The 23886-nt window shown below is 39.9% G+C and overlaps 1 protein-coding gene across 3 annotated transcripts in view; it reads left to right on the top strand.

Moving 5' to 3' along the window:
• Positions 1-13426: 13426 nt before the first annotated feature.
• PFKP (phosphofructokinase, platelet) overlaps positions 13427-23886 on the top strand; it is a 42956-nt gene continuing 32496 nt past the window's right edge. For 2 of the 3 annotated variants that reach the window (XM_064703944.1, XM_064703942.1), the window contains exons 1-2: positions 13513-13748; positions 21441-21514. In XM_064703944.1, coding sequence (XP_064560014.1) covers positions 13664-13748; positions 21441-21514 — 159 coding nt within the window. In that variant the 5' untranslated portion in view covers positions 13513-13663. Of the gene's footprint in view, positions 13749-21440; positions 21515-23886 lie in introns of all 3 variants that reach the window. The other variant, XM_064703943.1, reaches the window with a different exon arrangement.

Below are 23886 nucleotides of genomic sequence, written 5' to 3' on the forward strand. Positions count from 1 at the left end.
CTTTCCATCATAAATGGTAAAGTGTGTAAGCATTTTATATATACTTATAGCATTGAATGTTTAAAAAGAAAAATATAGTAATAATAATAATAATAAAGCCTTACTGTCACTTTCTAATATGTTCCCTTGATTACAGTTCAATTTAAAACATACACATATTTATTCTAGAACATGTAGACATTTGCACACTGAGTTTGGGTACAATTATTATTCTAATACATATGTTTGAACATGTATTTTAATACTGGTCATAACCTGTTTTAATCAGATTGGAAAGTACAAAAAGCATTTAAATTATTTAATGCAGAAAGTATAAGGAGACAAAAACAACTTGGGCAAAATAAAGGAGTGAAGAGATGCACTGGGCTTTCAAGTTTCAGATAATGAAGCATTTGATGAATGCATCATTTTTACAATATATATCTCAATCTTCTACCATACAGGAAGACTGATTAGTATTAGGACATTTTAGGCATCTAGCAGTGACACTGGGCATTTCAAACAGTCAAGGACAGACACTTTAGTTTCTGATGGAAAAGTTAGCAATTTCTAACTTTGTTTGTCTTCAATGAATAAACCAACCTGTGCTCCCTTCATAGTAACACATTTTTCTGTTTATTCACGTATTTGCAGGCAATTTAGAGCAATATACGAAACTAAAACATCTGTTATATTCTGTCAGGGGACATCAATCACAAGTCATGGCCACAATCCACTCTGTGTGCCAGGCAGTGACAGAAAGTTTAGACCAGCAGGTATAAATATATAAAAAATTTTATATATATATATATACATATATATACATATATATATATTACATATATATATATACATATATATACATATATATATGTATATATTCTCAGGAAAACTCTCTACAGCACAGGGTAGTCCAAAAATACCTGAGCTAACTTTAAAACACTTGGCCATAGCATGATCAAAACACAGGCTAGAGATCAGTACCTCACTTAGGCTCTGAAGAGCAGAATAACAACAATCTTGGTTTTATACAACAAAAATTTAACATGACTCAAAAAATACCAACGCATAACTAACTATTCATGAGGGGTTTATTCAAATTTTTATTTTCCTTGGCAAACAGCATTAGAATTGCTAAAGGTTTTTATGCTTTGGGGAAAAAATAGAAAGAAGCTATTTAGCATCTTCTAAAACACTAATTTTGCAGTGAGAGAGAAAAGAAAAGGCTGGAGGAAAAAGATTTTTAAAAGGAAGAGAAATAAAAATATGAAAGAATTATCTTGTTTAACAGCCTACACTTTTTCTTGGAAAGCTGTAGATAGAGGATTAAATATATGTTATCTTATTAAGCATATGTTTATGAAGTATTTCAACATGAAAGTATTTCAGAATATAAATAAAGCAAGCAGACTGTACACATTATGAAACATCATCTTTGGAATAGACTAAATTTATTCTTTTTTCTTCCATTTGAAGTCATTAGCATGCAAAAATTTAAAACTACTCTTTTCTAGTACTTTTTTCTAGTACTTATGTCCAGAAAATATAATTTTATCTGCCTAGAGGAATTTGTAATATCAAAATTTAAGCATAGCTTACTTTACCTGTTGAGTATTCACACTCAAAATTTCATCTTAAAAGCATCTTTGTGAAACCTTATTCCTCAGTAGCAGCTTTGATAATTACAAGAAGTGTGTATATCCTCAGATGTAGCAAGCACAATCTTTTAAGTAAAGAACATATTAAAAGTATAATACTGGAAATTGACTAGCAATACTATATTATATAAAACATCATTTTTACTGAGACCAGATTAATGAGTCTTCAATTCCAACCTATGAAAGAGATGAGAGTGGTCACTCTTTCCAGCATACGTTCAGATCTGTGATAACTTTGAAAGTTTTCACCCTGTATTCTTATTTCCATAGGCTTTTCCCAATATCATGTGATGTAAGTTGATTTTAAACTCTTCCCTAGTCTGTGTTGGATAACCAGCATCATTAAAAGTCTAAAAGTACCCTTGTTATAGTCTGAACTGATGCATTTAATGAAGCACATGGCACAGTTTGGTTTGTCACTCAGATTCAGCGTGAACATTTTAGTGTAGCTGATATAGTAAGAGCTCCTAGCTGCCTTTGACCCAGCTATCTCTCAAGAAATGCACCTGGTGGCATACAGGAACGGCAAAAATAGCAGGAGCAAGTTTAAATGGACATATTTATGCTATTAGCATGTGACAACAAAAATATACACTAGTTATTTGATGTTTGGAGTTTTGATCCACTCCCTTTGCACAGAGGCATCTCAAGAGGGACAAGGAAGAGCAGCATGAGGCAAAAAGGCACAAATGGGAAAATTCTGCTTACTGCTGATTTTACTCAGCTATAGCAACTGAGCTCTTTAGGTGACAACAGTTGCTCAGTTTTTAACATCAACTCACAGCTGAAAACAAGAAGAAAAAAGTGCCACAAACCAGCTTCTAGACCTTAATGAGAATACATGGCTTTCAGTTTAATCTGAGCTAACCACAGCATTGGAAGAAAGCAGCCTCTCATTGCCTTTTTATGCGATCTTCACTCAGACATAGCAGAGGAAAAAACCTTGCTACAGCACAGCCTGTTACAGACTGGGGGAGTATTAGTAGCTAATAAGTGAAAAATAGCTGCTCTGAATTACACTCCAGAGAACTCTTCTTCGTTCCTGATCATAACAGAGAGCTTCCATTTAGCTTAAGTTTGTATGAGTCAGTCCACACTGCATATCAAAACACTAATAGCTTATGGTGCTTTGATGAAGGGATAATTTTATATTGTTTTGTTGGACTTTGTTAACAGCACACTCTTCACGTGAAAGTCTTATTGCTGTAATCATCCTAAGTCTAATTTGCTTTAGATAATTTTGAAATGCTTAGAGAAAAATGGTAAGGATTTTATAGCAACCATGTTGCTCTTTACAAGTTACTTTTAATACTTGATCCACTGTCATACTACAACATTATTAAATTCCACTTCTTGAAACCACTCAAGTCCAGTACAATTTAATAGTCCCATTTTCTCTAGCTAGCTTGGAATACCAAAATGTTTTTTCTAATGGGAACTGTTCACAGACAACGCTCTTTCTGACAAACAGAACAGCAGTTCTTCAATAAAGAAGCTTTATAGCTAAAGCTCTTTCCTTTCCATGTTTTTATATTCTCACTCCATCCTTTTTCCTTCTTCACTTGCATTTTCCCTGAATATACCACAACTGCACATCAGAAAAACCTAGCAAAGTCTAGCTGAGTTACCAAGTTGTTTTCCAAGTAAGACTTTTCTTGCAGCACGGAGTCCTGAAAATAATTCCATCATCAACAATCTGAGTTCATAAGACAGTCTCACCAGAAATACAGAATTTACCTGGAACCCCAGCTTCCCCTCTAGAAGGGCAGGTCTAGCACAGAGGAACATGTCTAGCCTTTGTCCAGCTCAGCAGATTCACAATTCTTTCTAACTCTTGAAACTTCAGTGGACACATGGCTCCAACGTCTCACCTGTAAACTTGCATAGGGGGCACTTCAAAAACCATCCAGATGTAAAATCCTGTGCAACATTTTCTAGGAGGACCCTGCTTGAGCAGACAGGTTGGACCAGATAACCTTCCAGCTTTAGCCATTCTGCAATATGTGAATTTCCTCTCTTTTGTCACAGAACTGTTTATGTTGCTAGCTAGAGTGAACTATTGCTCCTGTTAATGAGAATGAACATTCTGCTCCTGCTATTTAAACACTGTCCATCTTTTTGTTTTGTGGATAACTTCTGCCTCTTAAGAAATATAGATAATACAGGTAAAATTGCTAGTGAATATTAAACATTACAGATGAAAATACTATTGCCATATGGTACTCTCTTATATCTGAATTTTTTATTCCTGGTCAAAGAAATTTTCTTATTAAACTCTCATGTCCTGAAAGATATAACCAGATGCAATGTTCATTTTTAAGTACAATATCTACATGGTAAAATTATTTAAAGCTAATTTGGAAACTACGTCAAATTGTTACCCATGTTATCTCATAAGGTTTAACTTTGAAAGCCTAACCCAAAGCAGAGGGGAAACTGTTCTGCAAACCTGATGATGTGAACTAATTACAAGGCTGAAAAGGTTGTAAAACTGAATCAGCTCCCCGATAAAGGAACAGAGTACAAATCTCCCATTTGCCCTCCCCGTGTGATCCGTGTGCTGGATCCGTGCTCAGCAGCCTCTCCCTCCCACACTGCACCTTTCCTCCTGAGGATGGTTATTGCTGTTTTTCCATGTGTTTGCTGACTGACACTGCTTGAAGGTGCCATGGAAGTGATTGCTGCTCCAGACTTGGCTGCGTGCTGCCAGACCTACTCCATAAGTCATATTCACTTTCATTTTCAGTGCTGGCCTAAGACTGTAGCAAAATCCCCTCCTTTAATGACATCATCTACAGCAGCAGGCACTGTGGCCTCTTCTCAGGGTGTATGGCTGTTGGGAAATTGTGGCCCTAACACCTGCAAAGAAAATGCCTGTAATTTCAGTAATTTTGGTCTCTTCATGCTTCTAACAACTCTCTTACCTGCACAAGGAGGTACCCCTTGGGTCTGAATCTGTCAGCTATAAAATGTTTCCTCTTTTCTCATTAATCACAATCCTGCACTGACTCATGCTGTTCACCCACACAACTGCACAGTAAGAATTTCCTCACAGGAGCCCAAATTTCTAAAACTACACTGGTTCTTTCTTAAACAAAATTATTTTCAGGCCAGCTGCAACTTGCTTGGCAGTGGAAACACGTGTGTATGCCCCACCTGATGCTTTTAGCCTGTAACTGACATTCTTCCCTTCCATGGAAGATGCTATACCATATTCCAAAGTATATCCTACACTGGGACACAGGAGAGGAGATAATTCAAATACACCTTCTGATCCCCTGGATGAGAAAGGTTGAAGAGAGCTACACCAAAACACTTGTGAATGCAATGGGAGACCTGTGCCAACCTTCCTCCAGCTCTGAGATTCTAAAGGCAAGATGCTGTGTGAGGCATTTGGCCTCAGCAGCAAATGGGTCACTCAAGGTCAAAGAAACACTGCCTTCCTGGAAGGGAAATGAGCAGCCTAAGAAAATTGACTGTAAACATTAAACATTAAATGTGCTCCATCTATGCCTGATCCAAACAATCACCATTCAATTTACTCACAATATGCCGTCTATTTTCACATAATGATCCTAATGGTAGTACTCAAATGTATTTTGAAAGGACTTTGGTCACTTACAAAAACAATCAAATAAATCAATTTTTCTTCATTTAAATTCTAAGGGGATTCAAGGAACTATTATGAGAGTAAGGAAAAAAAAAACCAAAAAGGCAATAAACCAGATATTTAATATGTTTGCATTTGGATATTTAATATATTTGAGCACTGGCTCAAACTCTTAAATTCTTCAATTCTATGCTACACAGAAGTTTACAGCATTATTAATTATGTAAATAAAAGCAAACCCAATCTCCTTTGGACTTTTTACTCAGCTCTGTTCCATAGTTTAAATATGCCATTTAATTTCTCAGTTATACCTGTAAACTATTTCTAAACTGTGGGTTCTGGCATAAGCAATATGTTTGGGCTGGTTTTTGGGTTTTTTATTGTGCTTGACTTTTGTTCCAGAGGGGAGGGAGGGGGTTGTGCTACAGAATCTGAGATTAGACTTTTTCCGGTGTTGTTCTGTGCGAGGGATGCATACAAATGCATTTTCCAAGGAATTCAATATTAAATACATCTTTGCTAACTTATTAAATTTCAGAGACAAGGAGAAATGAGATGTTATTAATTCCCCTCACAGGAAGAAAACAGATCACATTGCATAAGGCATCCAGACTGGCTTCTTGCAAATGAAAATGGCTCTGCCAGTTATTACAGGCTATATTTTTAATTCTGGAAGGAAAACATTACACTTTTTTCATCCTCTGTTATGATATTGAATCAATGCCATAAAAATATTTAGAAGCAAGAGTATGATAATTGTAGCAGTTAACTACTATACTAAAACTAACAATGGGAGGGAAAAAACCTGTTATTCTTATCTTCAATTTAAGAAGAAAGGAGGAAAGAGGTGGGAAAAAAGTGGAAAGTAGTGAAAGCAAGGAGAAAAAGAAAATGGATTATAAGAAAATACCTTAAAGGAAGGAAAGGAAGGCAAAGACTGCTCTTGAAATGCTAATTATTTGGATGGAATACCTTACTTCATTGCAATCTCCAAGTACTTGTAATGTATCTCAGAACCTACTGGCTGCTAACACACGTGTAATGATGATCCCACTCTCAGCTCTGGTACCAAAATTGTTTTTCTAGTCTCTTCAGTCCTGCAAACACAACTCTGGCACGGTACTGCCCAGAGAGTTTTCGAAAGAGACAAAAATCTCCTGTACACTCTGGAACACATTCCATTTAGAGCAGTTATGCTCTCCCTCCACCTCACTGCCCCCCAGATCAATGTCTCCATTAGGCTTAGGCAATTCCTCTTTAATTTGAAGACACCATGCTGAACAAGAGCCTTTGGAGGACCAGGGTCACAGCACGTACAATAAAATCTGCAGTCATGTCTCTGTCCATCTGAGCAGTCTGTCACTAAAGGCTGCCTGAGGTCTCCACAGCCACCTAAGTTATTTTAAGCATTGCTGGAGCTGCCATTTTCAGGCAAGGCACAAAACTGCAAAGAAAACATGCACAATCTCTATTGCAAAGAGTGAAATCTATCCTCAAAGGGAAAGTAAACCAACAAGAAATATATCTCAAATCCATCATTTAACAGCACAAATAAAAGCAATATAAATTCTTACACTTCAGCAAAAGCATTTGGTAAGTAGGAAGTTGAGGATTTACACTGCAATGGACAACAAGGTCTTCTATTTAACTCTCATGTATTACAAAACATAAAGATTGCAAACTATAAGCCACAATCAGTTTATTTTTAAATAAACTAAAATTCTCCAGTATTACAAGAACTGTTGAATATTTGGGAGAACTGCTGCACAAACAAGTATTTGGGAGGACTGCATTCTTAATTCATCATATCAGTAACCATGTATATGTAACATTTATAATACTTCAACTCTATTGCCATGATAACTCTGTAAAATTCTATTCTTTGTGGAAGGGAACAACCATTGTGATGCTTGTAAAATATCAGAGATTACATTTAGGAATGAAGTTACACTAACCAATCAAATTAATGAGATCAGATCATTACTAATGGTAGCATTTTTTGAAATATAGTTATGAGTACGTAATTTTAAGTAGAAAAACATTCCTGTGATTTTTTGGTTGTTTTTGTCTTAGACATAAAAATGATTCCCAATGTCATAGAAAAGGGGAAGAGATTACTGTCTCCTTGAGCAGGCCTAAATTGCACAAATCATCTACATTCTTTATCTTTCCTAGTTCTTTCAGACTTTTCCCCTTGCAGGTATTTCCATCAATCCTGCTAAGGGAAGGAGCAGAGAAAGCTTCAAGCCAAATTATCCATTTGGCCCCAATCCACATAAGCACTTAGTTGATGTGTTCTGTATTCGTGTCTTTTCAGAAACAAGTGTCTAAACATTATTCTAACCAAACTCTGTCAAGGAATATGCTATAACAAATCTTCAGATAACTCCTTAATGTAATACTCCATAATGCACACATATATATATATATATATATAGTCTAACACTTCAGTACATGACTAGGAAGCCATGCTCAATGAGATAAGTCTTGTCCAGGTACATTGAAGCCTTCCTCCACAATCTGCCCACCAATCAGGAGGACAATTTCTGGATGGGGACACTCCAACCCTCCTGGTGAAGCTGTTTCAAGGATTCAGTAATTCAGAAGTACTGTACAAAAGGATAATACCACCTATAATAAATTAGGGCATTCATCTAAAAGAAAGTTCTGCATTTTAGACAATGTTCTAAGGTTACTGTTCACATTTTTACACTGACCATCAAACTAAACAAACATATTCTGAGATTTATCCCATGAATAGTAAGAATTCTCCTTGGTATCTCAAATCCTTTCACACTACTTAAGAGAAAGCTGCAGAACTATCACATTCTGAGGACACATGAGTAGTCCATATCCTTTTAATGCAGACTATGAACATGTATACACGGCCCTACCCATTTCCCAATATATACCTTTTGTGGCTCATACTACAGCAAGTTTGCAAATTAACCGGTCGTGCCAAATGATGGCTCACTGTGGAAATTTTCTAGGAAAGGCTTTCATTTTCTTCACTTCCAAACCTGGAGAAATAGCTTAGTCAATTGTATGATTGATTAATTGACTGATTAGCACAGTTTCCTTGCATTGAAGTGTTCAGCAGGTTTTTTTCCCGTTTCTGAGGATTTTTTAAACCTCTGAGTAATTATAGTACATGCATGACTAGCATGGCTCAATTTTTCCAAAAAGAGTGTATCTTACACCATGTATCTTTCACAGTAACACAGATTCTCTTTGGTCTGCAATAATTTTGGGTGGTATTTAGCTCAGTTGTGAATTTTCCTACCCAATAAAACACAAAGAATAATGCACTTTTCAATTAGGAAGTGGACTCCAGGTCACATCAAACCACAGAAAGATGAGGTTTTAGGGGTTTAGAACTTGGTTGGGTTTTTTTTCAATAATCAAAGTTTGAAAGTTAGATAACCTAGACATATATAGCATGTTGTTTGATGGTAGCATTAAGCAGTAAATTTAGGAGCCGGCAGCAGGAGGAAGGAAAAACAGTGACACATAATGAACCTGTTGGGCACAAATTAAAAATGTGTATGTGTCATTTTAGAAATCATACATGAATTTACCAGAGAACAAATAATATCAAGGCTAAAGACCATACTGACATATTTTCCATATAACTACTTATAGAACATTTTCCATAAAACCCTGGAGGCTTTAAAACTACTATAAGCTGAACAATAGCTTTTGGTTTTAAAGCTATGTAACAACATTCCCATTCAGAATGTTTTGGCTAGGAATTAATTTGCTACTGATTTATCATGTTCTACATTTAGATTCCAAGATAAAAACAGAGTGGAAGAAATTACTTCTACAAAGTACTGTTCAATCATTGTCTTTTATATTTTAATTAAGAACAGTTATAATTAAGTAAACATAGGAATTAAATTTGTGCTTTTCATTTACAGAAGGCCAGATTAAAGTACCATTAAAAACTCTTGTACTTTTATTTCAGTGGGAATTTATTCAATGCCTTAAATTTGTACCTAATCTTTCAACTGAAGAATCAGTTACAGCAAATTCAAAGCAACAGCCATTTGATATTCAAGAAAAGGTTGTAGCTCATGTTCAATACATGATTTTTCTTCATGATGAATATATGGTGATGTTTTGTCGTTCCTCACTGAGAACAATAAAAATCCTCTATAGTTGACATGTTAGACCAGGAAATATTGTTGTATGGGAAGTAGGGGAGTATTATGAAAAAAACCAGTCAGTTCTCTTAAAGAAATCACTGTCACCATCTGCTCGGAAATGATATCTAAATGACTTATTAGTTCCTTCTTTTCATGCTTATCTGTGCATTCCATGACTAGCCTGCATAATTTCAAAATGCCAGAATTTCTGTAAATTCTTCCATCTCATTTTCTGTTCTCTGCCTAGTTTTTAATAATACTAAAAGGTTGAATATGCAGAATTTATTTGTCTTTATGTTTCCAAAGTGTCATGAAAGAAAGACAGCTGAGCAGAAGAAACTCCTCCAAGAACCTCAGACAAACTTGGAAGTGTGGTCTCAGATGCCAGAAAATCCACACCCAAGAAAGGTCTAGCTGTAGAAAACTGTTTCAGCTGGCTGGAAATCCATTCATTCAGTTCTGGTATCCATGCTGTAATCTGATTCTCTTTGGGCATAACTTGCTCTTCCCAGGTGAACCTGATTTCAGTGGAAGATGCTGTGCTGGATGTGGTACTGGGTGCACCTGCGGTATCACACCCAGAAGATGATCTGCTGTACAGTTTAAAGCAGCACCTGTAATGATGCTGGTGTAGCAAGGGCAGGTGATGTAGCAAGCCAATGTTAAAGGGTCAATCAGGATTTTTTAGGTCAATGGTAAGATTCAAAGATGGGCGGATATGCCTGACCGACATGGCACAGGGAACAAACAGGAAATGTGAAAAGGATGCACCAGACCACCTGCAATGGTATCAGAGAACAGTCAGACTCACCTGCCCTCTCTGTTCCAGGTAAACTGGTCCCATTTAGTATTACAGTAACAGGACAATTATAGCAGCTAATGTAGTGTGCAAATGACCTGCTGAGGCTTTATTCAGATACACAGTTTATCTGAAAAGAGCCTATTCTCTCAGTGTCAGTATGATTTATACATGTGTACCTAGCTGCATTAACAATATCCCACAAGGCTAACACTCTTTCCTCCAACAATCTTCAACACTTAAGCCAGGCAGTCACTCACTCTTAAGATTATAGACAATTGTATTGCTGGAAGATATTTAAGTGTATCAAGACAGCCTCAGGAACAAACAGTTCCAAATCCATTCCTCTCCTCCCACCTCTAAAAACCCAACACAGCCAAAACACAATTCTTCCCCGACAGCTCTGTTGAAGAACAAGGAGTAGCTATAATAAATGATGAAAATATTGGCAGATTCCTTGTTACACAAGGGAGAAAAAAATAATCACTTACAAGTTTAAGTGTACAATAGAGCAATTGAAGAAAAAAATACTTTCAGAAAATAGGAGCTCCTTAGCATCGAGGTTGTATTGGGAAGCAACAGGGACACATCTACTTCCAGACAAAGTGAATGCTTTAGCTACAGTGAATAGCCATTTTTAATAGATCCGCCAAGCAAACACAAGCAACAAGAAGTTGTTGTCTTTGTCAAAGTGGTCCTGAGATGACAATGGTCCTTCGTCCATGGTGCTAAAATAGTCATAATAGTTTCTACAATAGAGCAATAGATCTTCTTGGGTTTACAGGTTTTGGATCAAGCCCTGAATCACTCTGTTGAAGATTGCAATGCAAGTTCTTTTCCATTACTATCTGTATGGCAGATGACCTTTGTCAAGTGGGCAGTTTGCTTTATCTCTCTCTTTGAGTGACCACATTCACACCTCCCTCGGGAGGGGACATTGCTGATAGCAGACTATTGAATGTCACTGCATGACTGATAAGAACTATAACATCCCATTGGGAGATGCTCTGCCCACAGGGAGGAGCCAAGCATTCCTACCCAGACACAATCCAGAGGTTTTTGAGACACCAGCACGGCTTTTTCTCCACTGGATTCTCCAGAGGAACAGCAGCTGCCTCTCCTTCCACTGGATCTTCAGAGGAAGAATACATCCTTCTCTACAGATCCCCATTGCTCCAACAGAAACACACCTGACACTTCAGGAGGGCTGAGCCACATTTCCAATTGGACTGACCCATGGGGTGTTCAGGTTGGGTTCTGACTCCGTCAGTGTTGTTCTAGTGTACTGCATTGTTTATTTTATCTTTTTTTTATTTTCCCTATTAAAGAATTGTTATTTCCTGCACCCATATTTTTGCCTGAGAGCCCCTTAATTTAAAATTTATAGCAATTCGGAGGGGTGGGGAGGGTTTACATTCTCCATTTCAGAGGAGGCTCCTGCCTTCCTTAGCAGACTCCTGTCTTTCCAAACCAAGACACACTCAAAGACTTTAATTCAGCTTTTGCAGAGCTATTCTCAAATAAAATAATGTGATTTCAAATCAAACCAAAATCTTTTGAACACAGCATGATTTAAGGATTCTATAACAGAAGTTCACTACCATTATAATCTGTGACTCAGGACTTCAGATTCAGGAAAGAATATAGCAAATTCCCTACAGAGATATTAATGTTCATGGTATGCAATCTATTTGTCAATGAATCCTTTCTGTTTGTCAGATCACACTCATTACAGTCTCAGCGTAGATTTGCAAACTATAAAAAGTGTGGGCTGCCCACACGCTAGGTATAAGTATCCATTTTCAGGTATGGCTTCAAACACTTATCTATGAGTAATTTTGACTGAGCTACTCAAATGACTGTACTTCCACATGTGCCTGTGTGAAAGCTGACAGGATGAGCATGTGTATTTTTTACGATGTGAGTTGTCTGTGATGTGATGAAGACATTGAATAAAACCAGTAATTAACACAGCAATTAAAATATAAAACTCGAGTCAGCATTTTGATGCTGCTCCTGACTCTCTCCCTGACTTGCTTTATTATTTCGTGCAAGTAAGCTGGCCGATTTCGCAAATACTTTTACTTATGCAAAGTACCACAAACAACTGTATAGAGGGTAATACAGCTTTATTTGCTTAAATTACCAAAACTCGGCGCTATTAATGTTTCTGTGACTACGAACGCTGCTATAATCAAGAGAATTACCCTGCCAGCGTGGGGTTACAATACAGGGAGTTTAAGAGCGCACTTAAGTAGTAGTACTTAGCACTAACCACTCCCCAGGCAAAAGCATCAGGGCATAAGAGGAGAACGAAAAGAAAGGCAGGAAGATTGCGATTCCCACCCAGAACAATTCCTCCCAGCTGCTTTGCCTCTGTTGCTCTCTGACTCAAACTCTGTCTCAGCCGCCAATACTCACAGAATTCCTGTTCCTACCGGCGCCTGAACGCCCACTGCGGGCTGAGGAGCCTCAGCGGGAGCACACACCTGAGGAGCATGAGAGGCCAGAGGAGCAGAGCTCGGGGCCTCAGGGTGTCCCTGCCCGCCCCCGGGACACGGACCCTGCCAGACGCGGCCAGGAGCCGTCTGTCTGTCCGTCTGTCCCGCATTCCCAGCGGGAATGAGCCGCGCTCTCCGCTCCCTGCCAGAGCCTTCCGAGCAGCAGCCGGGCAGGCCAGCGAGCCCGAGCCGCCCGGAGGCATCTGGCTGCGAGGAACCGACACGCTGGAAGCGGATTCCCCCCTCGAGCCTCCCGCAGAGCCGTGAGGGCGGCGGGAAGCCAGCGGAGAGCCTCCGCTGAAGGGGTTGCCCAGGGGAGCCGCAGGCGCGACGGAGACACGCGGCGTTCCTCAGCCGCTACTGCGGGGAGGATGAGCCAGCTCTAGCCAACACAACTCCCTCCCCCGCGCTGCCGCCGTGCCAAGGCGCCAGCCATGTTCCCGCATCACCCCCACCTCGGGCGCCGGGAAGGAGCGGGGGAAGGGGAAGGAGGGCGGGGAGGCGGTGCCGGGACTCCCGCCCCGCTGGGGCCGCCCCCGCCCACCTGCCCGCGCCCCCGCCCCGCCCGCCGCGCTCGCGGCGCCAGCTCTGCCGCTGATTGGCCGCGCCGCCCGTCCGTCAGCGCCGCTCCCGCAGGGCTGAGGGGGCGGGGCCGCGCCGCGCTGTCAGCGGCGCGCGGGGAGGGCGCGGCGGCGGGGCAGAGCGGGGGGCGGCGGGTGAGAGGAGCTTAAGAGCTGCTGCTCGGCTCGCTTTTTTTCCCGGGCTTTTGCACACAGTCTCGCCCCTTCCCTCAGGTTTTCTGCAGAGATTTACGTGCCGGTGACCACACACCCACACCGGGCTGCTTGGGCTCTTTTCCCGCAGAGGCCGAACGCTCGGTCCAGCGGAGCGGGGGCAGACCCCGGCGGCCAGGGGCTCCCTCAGCGACCGCGCTCCGCCTCGCCCGCCGGTGCCGCTCCCGCAGCGCCATGGATCACCAGCCCAAGTTCTTCGAGAACCTCTCGGGCGCCGGGAAGGCCATCGCGGTGCTGACCAGCGGCGGCGATGCCCAAGGTAACGGCTCGCACCGTTTGCTCCGGAAGCACGGGGAGGACGAGGGGAAGGAGAACGCGGGGGAGCTGCGGGCACGGTGGGGAGTGGGGCAGCAGGAGGAGAGGGCGAGGAGCCCCTGGAGGGCGGTGTGAGGGGCAGGAAGGAAGGGCCTCCCCGGCTGGCCGGGCGCCCATGCGGGAGGCCGGGGAAACAGCGTGGGCTGCTCCAGGGCTGGTGTCGGCGAGCCACGGTGCGGCACATGGAGGGAGTGGAGAGAGGGCTCTGGGAGCGGCTCACACGGGATTGCAGTGGTGCTCGGGTTCCTCTTTCCGTGCTGGCCTTCGACCCGGCTTTCCTACTAAGCGCATTTAAAAGATAAATCATTTTTGCACGGCTTGGGCTCTTAAGGTTCAAACATCCCTTCCTCCCTTCTCATCCCTTTTTCCTCTCTCCCTCCCTCTCCACGTTTCCTCTGCCCCAGGCTGGGCAAGGGAGAGGGTAGAAACGCTGCTGCAGTAACTTTTACTACCGAGCTGTCTGGTTCCCTGGGGAGATGGTGGGGTGAGGAGGGATGGCTGATGCGAGCGGGGGAGGAGGAGGTCGTGCTGCCCTGCACGGCGGGTGGGAGGCTTGGCTGCGCTGCTGGGGCTCTGCCAGCCCTCGCCTCATCTGCTTTTCGCTTCGTTTTGGCACCAGCAACACGTTTATGTTCCTACCCGTGGTTTAGAACGCTCAGATGGTGGTTTACTTTCCCACCCCGTAGGAGTATGTTAGAAACGTGTCTCGCCTTCTTAAATCTCTTCAGTGTAGAGGAAGTCGTAGCTACTACAGGACAGGGCGAACAAAAGACCTGCAGACATTAAGAGGGATGGCAAAGAAAAGAGGCTCGATCACAATATACCTAGTCAAGAATCCATTTTTTTTTACTCTTTAGTTTTCCCTTTCCTACCTATCCTTTCCAACTCAGCATATTCTGTGATTCTATGGTAATAGTTTGAAGTTTCAGTTAATTAAGATTTCAAACACGCAATGCTCCGTGCTGTTTGAGAGGACTCGTGCTCTGCTTATACGAGGAGAGTTGCTAAAAGCAATTATCATTGATTGAGCACCTTCTCTTAATTTACAGTTGCTTTACTTTTTTTTTTTCGCCGGGACTGTCTCGAGAGTACTTTCGCTTAAAGAAGCAGCGGCACTCGTTCGCGTTTGTGAAGAGGATGGGGGGTGGGAGCCTCTCCTTTCGTTCTGCCTGAGCTCGGTGGGTTAGGGACCGCTCTCTCCCCGCATTTTACACGGGGAGGTGCCGGGACGAGCCCGCAGCCTCCCCTCTCCCCTTCCCCGGGTTTCCCGGTGCATGCGGTGGTGGCTTGCATGGACCAGTGTCTCCCTCCCTCCTTCCCTCCCTCCCTCCGCCGGTGTGTACGTGATCCGCTGCGAGTCGCTGCAGATTCCGCCTCTTTGCGTCATCTGGGCTGGGAGAAGCATCCTCCCTCCCCCTGCCCGCAGGAATAACGGGGAGCCCCCGGGTTTACCTAGGATTAGCCGAAACTCTAATCGGGATGAAAGGGATTTGTTGCCATCGAGGAGGAAAATGTTGCAGTTCTGGATGGAAAAAACAAATCGATGCGGTCAAATGGCTTCTCTTACCCCTCGGTGGGGCTACACTTGTTCAAGTTTCATCCAGTTTGCCCTCAGTGCCATCAGTTCCACTGCTATATGATTCTAGGAGGAACCGAGAATCTGAGCATCCCTGTGTTAATGGTCTGGGGGCCAAATTGCCATTTTCATTTAAAAGTGTGGCAGGGCACTGCCTGAAGCAGCAGCAGCGTGCTCAGCAAGAGGCTGAGCCCTGCAACTTGCTTCCGCGTGGCTGGAGATTATATAATGCAGCAGCAGATGCATCTCCTTTTATAAAGTACTAATCTTCACTGGCCCCTGTGTGAATTAAGGCATTTGAAGGACTTGCAGAATCCACGGGTAACATCGAGACTTTACATCTGGCAGATTGCCACAGAAGCACGGAGAGTTCCAAAGTAACAGCCTATGAAAGTTACTGTCTAAGGACTGGGGTTGTCACAAAGACCAAAAAAAGTAAACTGGATGCCTTCCAAGCTGTTTCACTGGCTGCATTGTTGCCCTAACTTTGAAGAACAAGGAAATAACCTTCCCAGCAATTCAGAACTTGATCATTTCACCTGAATCACACAACACAGCGTGTGTGACCATAACCCTTTACTATCTTGGTAGCAGCAGAGATGTGTAAAATAAGCAGCCTCAAGTCAGTTTGAAGGTTAGGAGTTAACCAAGGGACAGAATGAGTCATGCCCTGTCAAGGTCATTTGCCCTTTGGAGGACAGAGTGTAAATGTGTGAGAGAAGTGAAGTCCCGAAGTACACGGAGAAGGAAGTTGCTGTTACTGCTGTTTGAAAATAATCTGTTCCAGCAAAGTGTAGGTGAGGCAAAGCTGCTGACTCAGAAGTAGGCGAAAAAGTTCCAGTATTAGGAATAAAGTTCCAGTCTTCTGTTTTGTTATAGATTCGTCAGACACTGAAAGTCTTCAAAATATCTGTAATCCAAACTAAACTCACAAACAATTGGGTAGAAAAAACACCTGTTAAACACAAAATCTTTATATGTGCTAGTATTTAGATTGGACTGTAAGTCTGAGCATAGACTAAAATACACGTAAAATTATTTTAAGGTGAAATTAATCCCTTTATTGTTATTTGTACTTCTAATAACTTAAAAGTAGAATTATGTAAATTTCACAAGGCTTTCTATGTAAGTTTTCAGTTAGTTCCCTGCATTGGTGCTACTTCCTTGAAAGTTTCATTTTTCTTTTTAGTTTTTCTACCTGTAGAATTTTAAAGACTATAGAATATGTATGTGTCATACTGGACTTTTTTTCTTTGTGGAGTTAAAGAATTTATCAGTGATTGGTTTCACAGGAAAAAAAAATCTCTCTTTAGTATGCTTATAATATGTATAAGTACTAAACTTGACAGTATCACTTCAGCTAACCAGCTGTTAAATTGTGAGCTAAAAATGGACTTCCCACTGTAATCACAAGTACCTTGAAAGGCAAAAGAAGTTCTGACAATCAATTCTCAATATTTATGGGTTGGTTCAGTTTTTGGAGTATTTCTAAATTGTACTGGTTGCAGCTCAGGAAGGTGGTTTAATAAATGGGGTTTAATAAGTCACACTTCTCACTTTGTTGGATTCTCTGGCCATTGTGCTCCAGGTCATGAAGTGCACTGGCTGACTTTTCTGTGGGTTGGATTTTCCGTGGGTTGCCAGTGGCTGCACAGGCAGCCCTGCCCACCGTAGGTGCCTGACGGTCACGCAGCCTCCCAGGAGCCATTCCGGGAGCGCGGTGGGTACAGGAAGCGTCGTGGGAAGCTGTGACAGAAGGTGATTGTGCACGCCGGGGGAAGGATGTGCTTGTGGCTCTGAGGCTGCTGCCCAGCCAACTGACTCAAGGTCATTGTCTGAACAGGGCCATGTTGTTTTTCAGACAAACTCAAAGATTCAGTGTTGAGGAGGACGGCGTAAGTAAGGGATGTGATGGCCTGGAGTATCATAGCCCATCCTGCTGAAATAAAGAGCTTCCTATCCCTACGTTCAAAGCATTCCAGGCTTCCAAAAACCAAACCAAAGCCAAACCCAAGTTCCAAGGCTTTGTTAGTAGTGTAGATATACAAGTTTTGTCCTGGTGACATAGATTGGAAGAAGAAATCTTGGCACTGAACAGATGAAAAAGCTCAGCTCCTTCAGCAAATACTGTTAAAAAGAACGCTGAAGAAGCCTTTTGGATTCCATTGCTTTGGAATACCACTGACCGTGACTGTGGAAGCAAAGATTTACATATTTCTACTCTTGAAGCATTACAGGCTGAGGATGTATTTAATATAGTAGTGTAAATGTATTGATCTTGTCTGGGTGACAAAATTTCTTTTTCCACCATAAGCTTCTCAGCTAATACAGTAAAATAAATATTTTTTTTTAAAAAAGTCACAAACTAAAACAACGCATGCTCTTCTTATTTCATCCAAATTAGAGTTTATTTGTTAACACTTATGTGATTTGAACATAGTCACAAGGAATTTTTGAATTCTATCCCCCCCAAAAGGCACCTTTTCCAGCTAAGAATAGTGCATGCAAATAGACATGTATATGTGTCCATGGATAAGTACTATCTGTATGTAAAATTAGGGAATGCAGTTATTAATGGATGAGTGTAACTATTTCAATGCATTTAGTGTTTTTGAGAAGCTGCTTCTGTAATTAGTGGATTCAATGGCTGAAACTGGTCTCTTAAGATTTTTATTTTAATTTTTGAGAAGGAGATACATTTGCCATCTGCAATTGTGTATATTTGTGCTATAGAATGTTCTGATCTAATACTCTTGGTGTTCAGGAAAATTGTGTAATGTTTTCTTCATGTATCCAGAATAATTACTGTGATTATATTCAGTAAAATCTGTAATGTAATTAAAAGTAAATCAAACAAATTCAAGTTGTGTTTTTATTGATTTGTTCAGTTCTTGTATTTGACTTCTCTTGATAATTATAGACTCTTACTGACATAACCATTTACATATCTGAATAAAATCTTCCTGTTTGGTAATGTTTAGACATTTTCCTTAGTGATTTTTGCTATATAGTCTTTTAAGTCTGAATCTTTATTCAGGGTAGCACTGAAACATATGTGCTAAGTCATTAAGCCTGCATTAAAGCCAATGTTTATCTTGAAAATTGGTGATACTTAAGTATTTCTTGATGCTTGTCCAAGATGCATAGTTTTGCTTTTGAATGGTTTATGTTACAGTTATTTATTTAGAGGCTTGTCTAGCTGACTAAAGCAAGGCAAACTTGGCTTAAACGCAAACTCATGTAGAACCTCCTCTCTTGTAATGGTGCAAATGCACATGGATCAGGACGTAGGCACAAGAGAGGGGTACTCTTTAAAAGCCTCTGAAATAATGTAAAGATTTCTGCAGTCTTGTTTGTAACCCTGTTATGAAAACCAAGTGCTCCTTTTAAGGACAAGCGAATAAAGATCAAGGACAATAAATTATCAACTTTTAAATTAATTCAAATGTTATGTGAAGCCCTGAAAGTAGCTGCAATTCACTTAATCTTTGCTGAGTCCAAAAGAGCAAAATAAATATTTCCCTTTTTCCTAGGCTTTAATGCAAAAGCCAGTAGTAATTCAGAAACATTTTAAATAATTCTTATATTATTAAAGGAAAATACTGGTTTTACTTGTGGCTTTCTTTTGAAGCTGCTATTTTAATCCTATATGTTTATCAAACTGCATTTATTATTCAGGACTAAATCCACAGTTAACCTGCTAAATCTCTTATAAAGTAATAAGCATGAGTAATAACATTTCATGGTTATTACGGTAATTCACAAATACTTTTGTAAGATTCCACGAATAATGAAATTTATTAAACAGTTCTATGGTGGCTTCATGATTTTTTTTCTTGAATTACTGCAGTTAAGACAGTCAAATTGTAGAAATCTAAAGCTGCAATGTGTTAACTGTGTTTTGTAGATATTGAATTCTAATATCCTTTAGTGCTCAGCCATTCTGAAATGTAAGCCAGGAGCTTGCCACCAGACAACCAAGTCCTTTTTCTCTATAAGGAGATAACATATACAGCATGAAATAACAATAAATGTAGATTGCCTAAACTTCTAAAACTGCAGTGGCAGTACTGGGAAGATGCTGTCTGTGATCTGTGGGGTTACACATTTTTTTCCCCTAGGGTTTTGCCTTTTCACAGAGCAGGCAAATTGTGAATTTTCCTATTTTTCATGCAAGAAACATGGAAAGTGAAAGATATTCACTAAGAAATTATATGGCTGTATTAAGGATTTATATACAAACTTTCCACAGCAAACTAAACGACAACAACCCCCCTCCGAAAAAACCCCAAAAGCCAAAACACAACTGCCAAAAACCTCAGTACCAAGCAGCAACAACAAAAAAGCCTCCCACACAAAATGTGCTTTAATAGAAGCAAGCTGTGGGCTTTGGTGAAAGGAGTACCTTGTGCTGAGTGTTCCTGTTTGTGGAAAATGGCAGTGCTGGGATGAGCTGTCAGTTTGTTAAAATTAAAGGTCTTTGTCTCTCAGGGGTGTTAATTTTGTTATGAAAACTGTTTCACTGAGGAGATAGCTTTGCTCTGTTTGATCTGAGATTTATCATGCTAACTTTCCTTTCATTACAGACTGTCAGATGAGAGTCTCTGTTTTTCTTTGGCATCATCCACTTCTTTGTCTAAAGCTGTGCTTTTAGCTGGCTTGGCATTTGAAAGCTTTTTCCAGCTATGCCACAAGGCCAACTCTGGCTGAAAGAATTCTTGCTACAATTTCCTAAAACAGGACTTAAATGAAAACATTGTTACTTCTGATTTTTATCTTAAGTGTAAGTGACGTCTACATAAACAGCAAAACCAACTTTTTGGTTGTGGCAAACTTAATTTTTTTGCTTCACTTTGAGCAACTTCAGGGACTTTCTGGTGTGCTCATAAGTAATGAATCTTTGAGAAAAAACTCAGCCTGATTAGACAGGTTGACTTTTACAGCTCAATATTTTTTGCAGTAAAGTAGATACTGTAAGATTAGATCTTTGTGACTTGCTGTGATGTTTATATATTCTAGTTACAGGCTTTTTATATCTGCAGAGAGATGAACACTTAACACCTGTGTTGAGCAGCAGAGCTTACCTGCCACTTTGATATTAAATGCAGGCTGTTTTGATATTAAATGCAGCAGATTTGGGGAATTGGTGCCTGGCACTTTGGGTTGTCATCCTTCTTGCATCCATTTTTTACTGATGTGCCAAGACACACAGCATAGCCTAACTATTTCTCTCTTTGTGCTTTGTGTGATCTCTTATGTCTGTTTTGGTGGTATGGAAGCAATTAGTTGATTAGTTCTGGAAAGTTCCTGAATAATGGGTAAGGTAATGCAGTATCTGAAGGAATGAATGATAAGAAAAATTCATTTGGCCTGTGTAGAGGGAGCAGTGGAATTCCACTGTTGCTCAGGAGGTTAAGTGTTGGGACTTAAATGGAAGATTTTCCATGATTATTGTTTGTCAGATGTCTTGTGAGCAGGGAATTCCAATCACAGCTTGCATTTTTGGGACCAAAGTGGTGTTCAGATACTTTTCAGTCAAATGAGTCAATATGGTATTATTTATGTTAATTACATTTGTCTTTTTAAATGAGCATCTGTCCAGGTCAACTTTGGCTCTGCTCCCCACAAAATGCTGTATATACACCTGTGTTATTTTGGAAATCCCAGAAAATCTGTTCAAATATAATTTCTTATCTGAAGAAGCTAATTGTAAATTTTAGCTTGCTGAATGTTTTGCATTTCAGACTGGAAACTAACCAATATTGCAAAATTAATTTACTTCGTTGTTCAGTAGCTGTTTTTGCAGTCAGCAGCAATTTAATCTCTGATTAACACACACACTGGCATTCACATAATTATTGTAACAAAGAATAATTCTGAACCCTTCATACTCATGGGCTGCTTGCACTGTCATTAAGCAAATTTCTGTTTTAATGGATGCTGGTCATTGTCTTTCTTTAGGAATGAATTAATGTTCCCTTTCTTTTCAAGACACAATACTTTTGCTCTGCAGAAAGTGCTGGATGACTTTAACAATGTGATTTTGCTTTTTCTTCCCAGGTATGAATGCTGCTGTGCGGGCAGTAGTGCGCATGGGAATCTATGTAAATGCCAAAGTCTATTTTATTTATGAGGTTAGTTTTGTTTCATTCATTCTGTATTTTGTCTTCTCACTAAACTTGAGTTTTTGTAAAAACACCATGGAGACTAAATAGTATAAATTAAAAAATGTTGTAGGTGTCATTCCTTTTCACTGTGTGTTTTATTTAGTACTTTTTATTTTTATGGAAATTTACCTCTCACAAGGTATATTCTTAAACTATATAATTTAAAAGTAATTTCTTAAATATATGGAATTTTTTGTGTGCTACCAAAGACTTGAAAGCATTGTCACCCTGCAGCGAGCTACATATCTGTGCACTGGTTGGATGTTTGGCCCCACTTATTGTACTCCATAAATATTTTCCTAAACCTGTTTAAACTACTAATTCTTAATCCTTTGACTCCATTTTCCTAGAATATGATAAGGATGTACCCTCACCCTCACTTCACAGTTTGGTTTTGATCAAGAGTACTGTGACACTGGTGCTATGTTGTCTGGCTTATAGGTTGCAACTGAAGAAACTCAACCAACAGACAAAAAAAAAGCCACATCAAAAACTTGACTCTCATTGGTCTGTCCTGACATCAGAATTTTGTGGTTGAAATTTGTAACTGTATATGGAGAAAGATTTTAAATTTCTGTAGCAATTATGCAATAAGAAAAAAAGATGGGACAAGTTTAATGTCAGTACCAAGGTGATGCTCCATGTGTTTATCTTCCTGGTAGACTTTTGCAGTTAGACTTCCTTGTTAAAGGACACTTTGAGTTTTTATGCAATTTTTGTAGATTAAGCACTACAGTAAATAGATACAATAGATAAGTACAATAAATACAGTACAGTCAATAGATTCTGTTCCCACTGGAATTCCTGTACAGCTCATTAGTAGTGTGAGGTTATTACAAATCATAAGAAAAAATTTATATGAGAGAAAGCTTGGTAAGTCCCCAGTAAAGTCTAACTTTAATATAAAATATAAAGTACTAGAATTCATAGAAGTGCTTAGAAAATGCTTGCATTTTAGTTTTGTGCATGGTAAATACGGACCTTATCTTTAAAAAGTAGCTGTTTATCCATTTTTTTCCCTTTTTGCTTATTCCTATAGCTCATTTACTAATGAGATGCAAAGTATATTGAAATGCAAATAAGCAGAGGACTGTGCTCCAAAATTCTTTCCTACTACTGTGCTAGGGCAAGTTGCTCTGAATACTTAGTGTGTGCTAATTACATGGCCAATCTCTGGAATTCCTTCAGTGTTCAGCTGTTGTGCAGGCTCACTGAAATGGGTCAGATACTTCTCTGGAGGGTAGTAAGGAGGGTGTTTTGGGCATCTTTAAGGCCAGAACTTGGATTTGAATTTATTTTTTGATCAAGCTTAAGAATTGCCATATTTTTTCACCTTTTAAACATATTTGGTAACACAGAGTGATAAATTTCAAGAGAACTTTAAATATTTGTTTTTTCTGAACTGGACTTATGAAAATAGCACTATTTAATTTAGGATGTTCCTGTGTTTGGTAGAGTTGGCCAGTGTGAAGTCACAGATAATTCAGAATGAAAAGTGATTGTAAAAGAAGTAGTCAATGTTGGGAATTTGCAGTTTCCCATATGTATTGTCCTTCTCTCTTCAATGTAACAGCAGGGTCTGTGAGGAAATGCACATTTCATTGCAAGTATGGGCTCTGAAAAAGGTCTTGCTTCTAGATTAGTCCATTCAGTTCTGTATTTTGTAAAGTACTGAGCACTAAGCTTTGTTCTTCTCTGACTGGTGATAATTGAAATATGAAGTCAGTTTTCCTTCACAAAGCCCACAAGTACTTCAGAGAAACAGAGTTGCAAGCACTGAAATGAAACAGCTGTTTAATTTTACCCCTTTGAAATGGGAAACAGATGAAGGTGACAAGTGTAATAGAAGGTAAAAGTCTTCTTCTGATACTTGTCATTAATGTTCCCTGTTCTAAGCCTTTGTGGGATGTATAAAGAGGGGTTGTATTTTTGGGTATAGTGTGAGTTATTTAATGCTTTTAATAAAGTATTCCCTCTGAGTTACAGTTTATTGAATGTGACTTGAGTGTGTAAGCAAAGAGGATAGTGTATCTTAAGCCTACCTTTTGAGCGTTTTAACACGTAGGTCAGGATAAAATGATACTTGTATTGAAGCTGCTCTGAAATAATGAAGGAAAAACCTGAAGTGACCATATCCAAAAGAAGAAAAAAAGTATTCTTATTTGGATCCAAAACCAGAGTTAAAGGTCTCAGCCTTTTCAAGCTTACTTTGCTGTAGTCATCATATGCTTTATTTCTCCTGTAGCTGTGTCTGTCAAATGGACTTTTTTTGCACTGCAAAACCATCTGTCTTCTACAGCTGTGGGCAGCACTAGTTCCATATTCTAAGTAAAAAAGTA

This window comes from Zonotrichia leucophrys, chromosome 2 (assembly GCF_028769735.1).
Source record: "Zonotrichia leucophrys gambelii isolate GWCS_2022_RI chromosome 2, RI_Zleu_2.0, whole genome shotgun sequence".
Lineage (NCBI taxonomy): Eukaryota > Metazoa > Chordata > Aves > Passeriformes > Passerellidae > Zonotrichia > Zonotrichia leucophrys.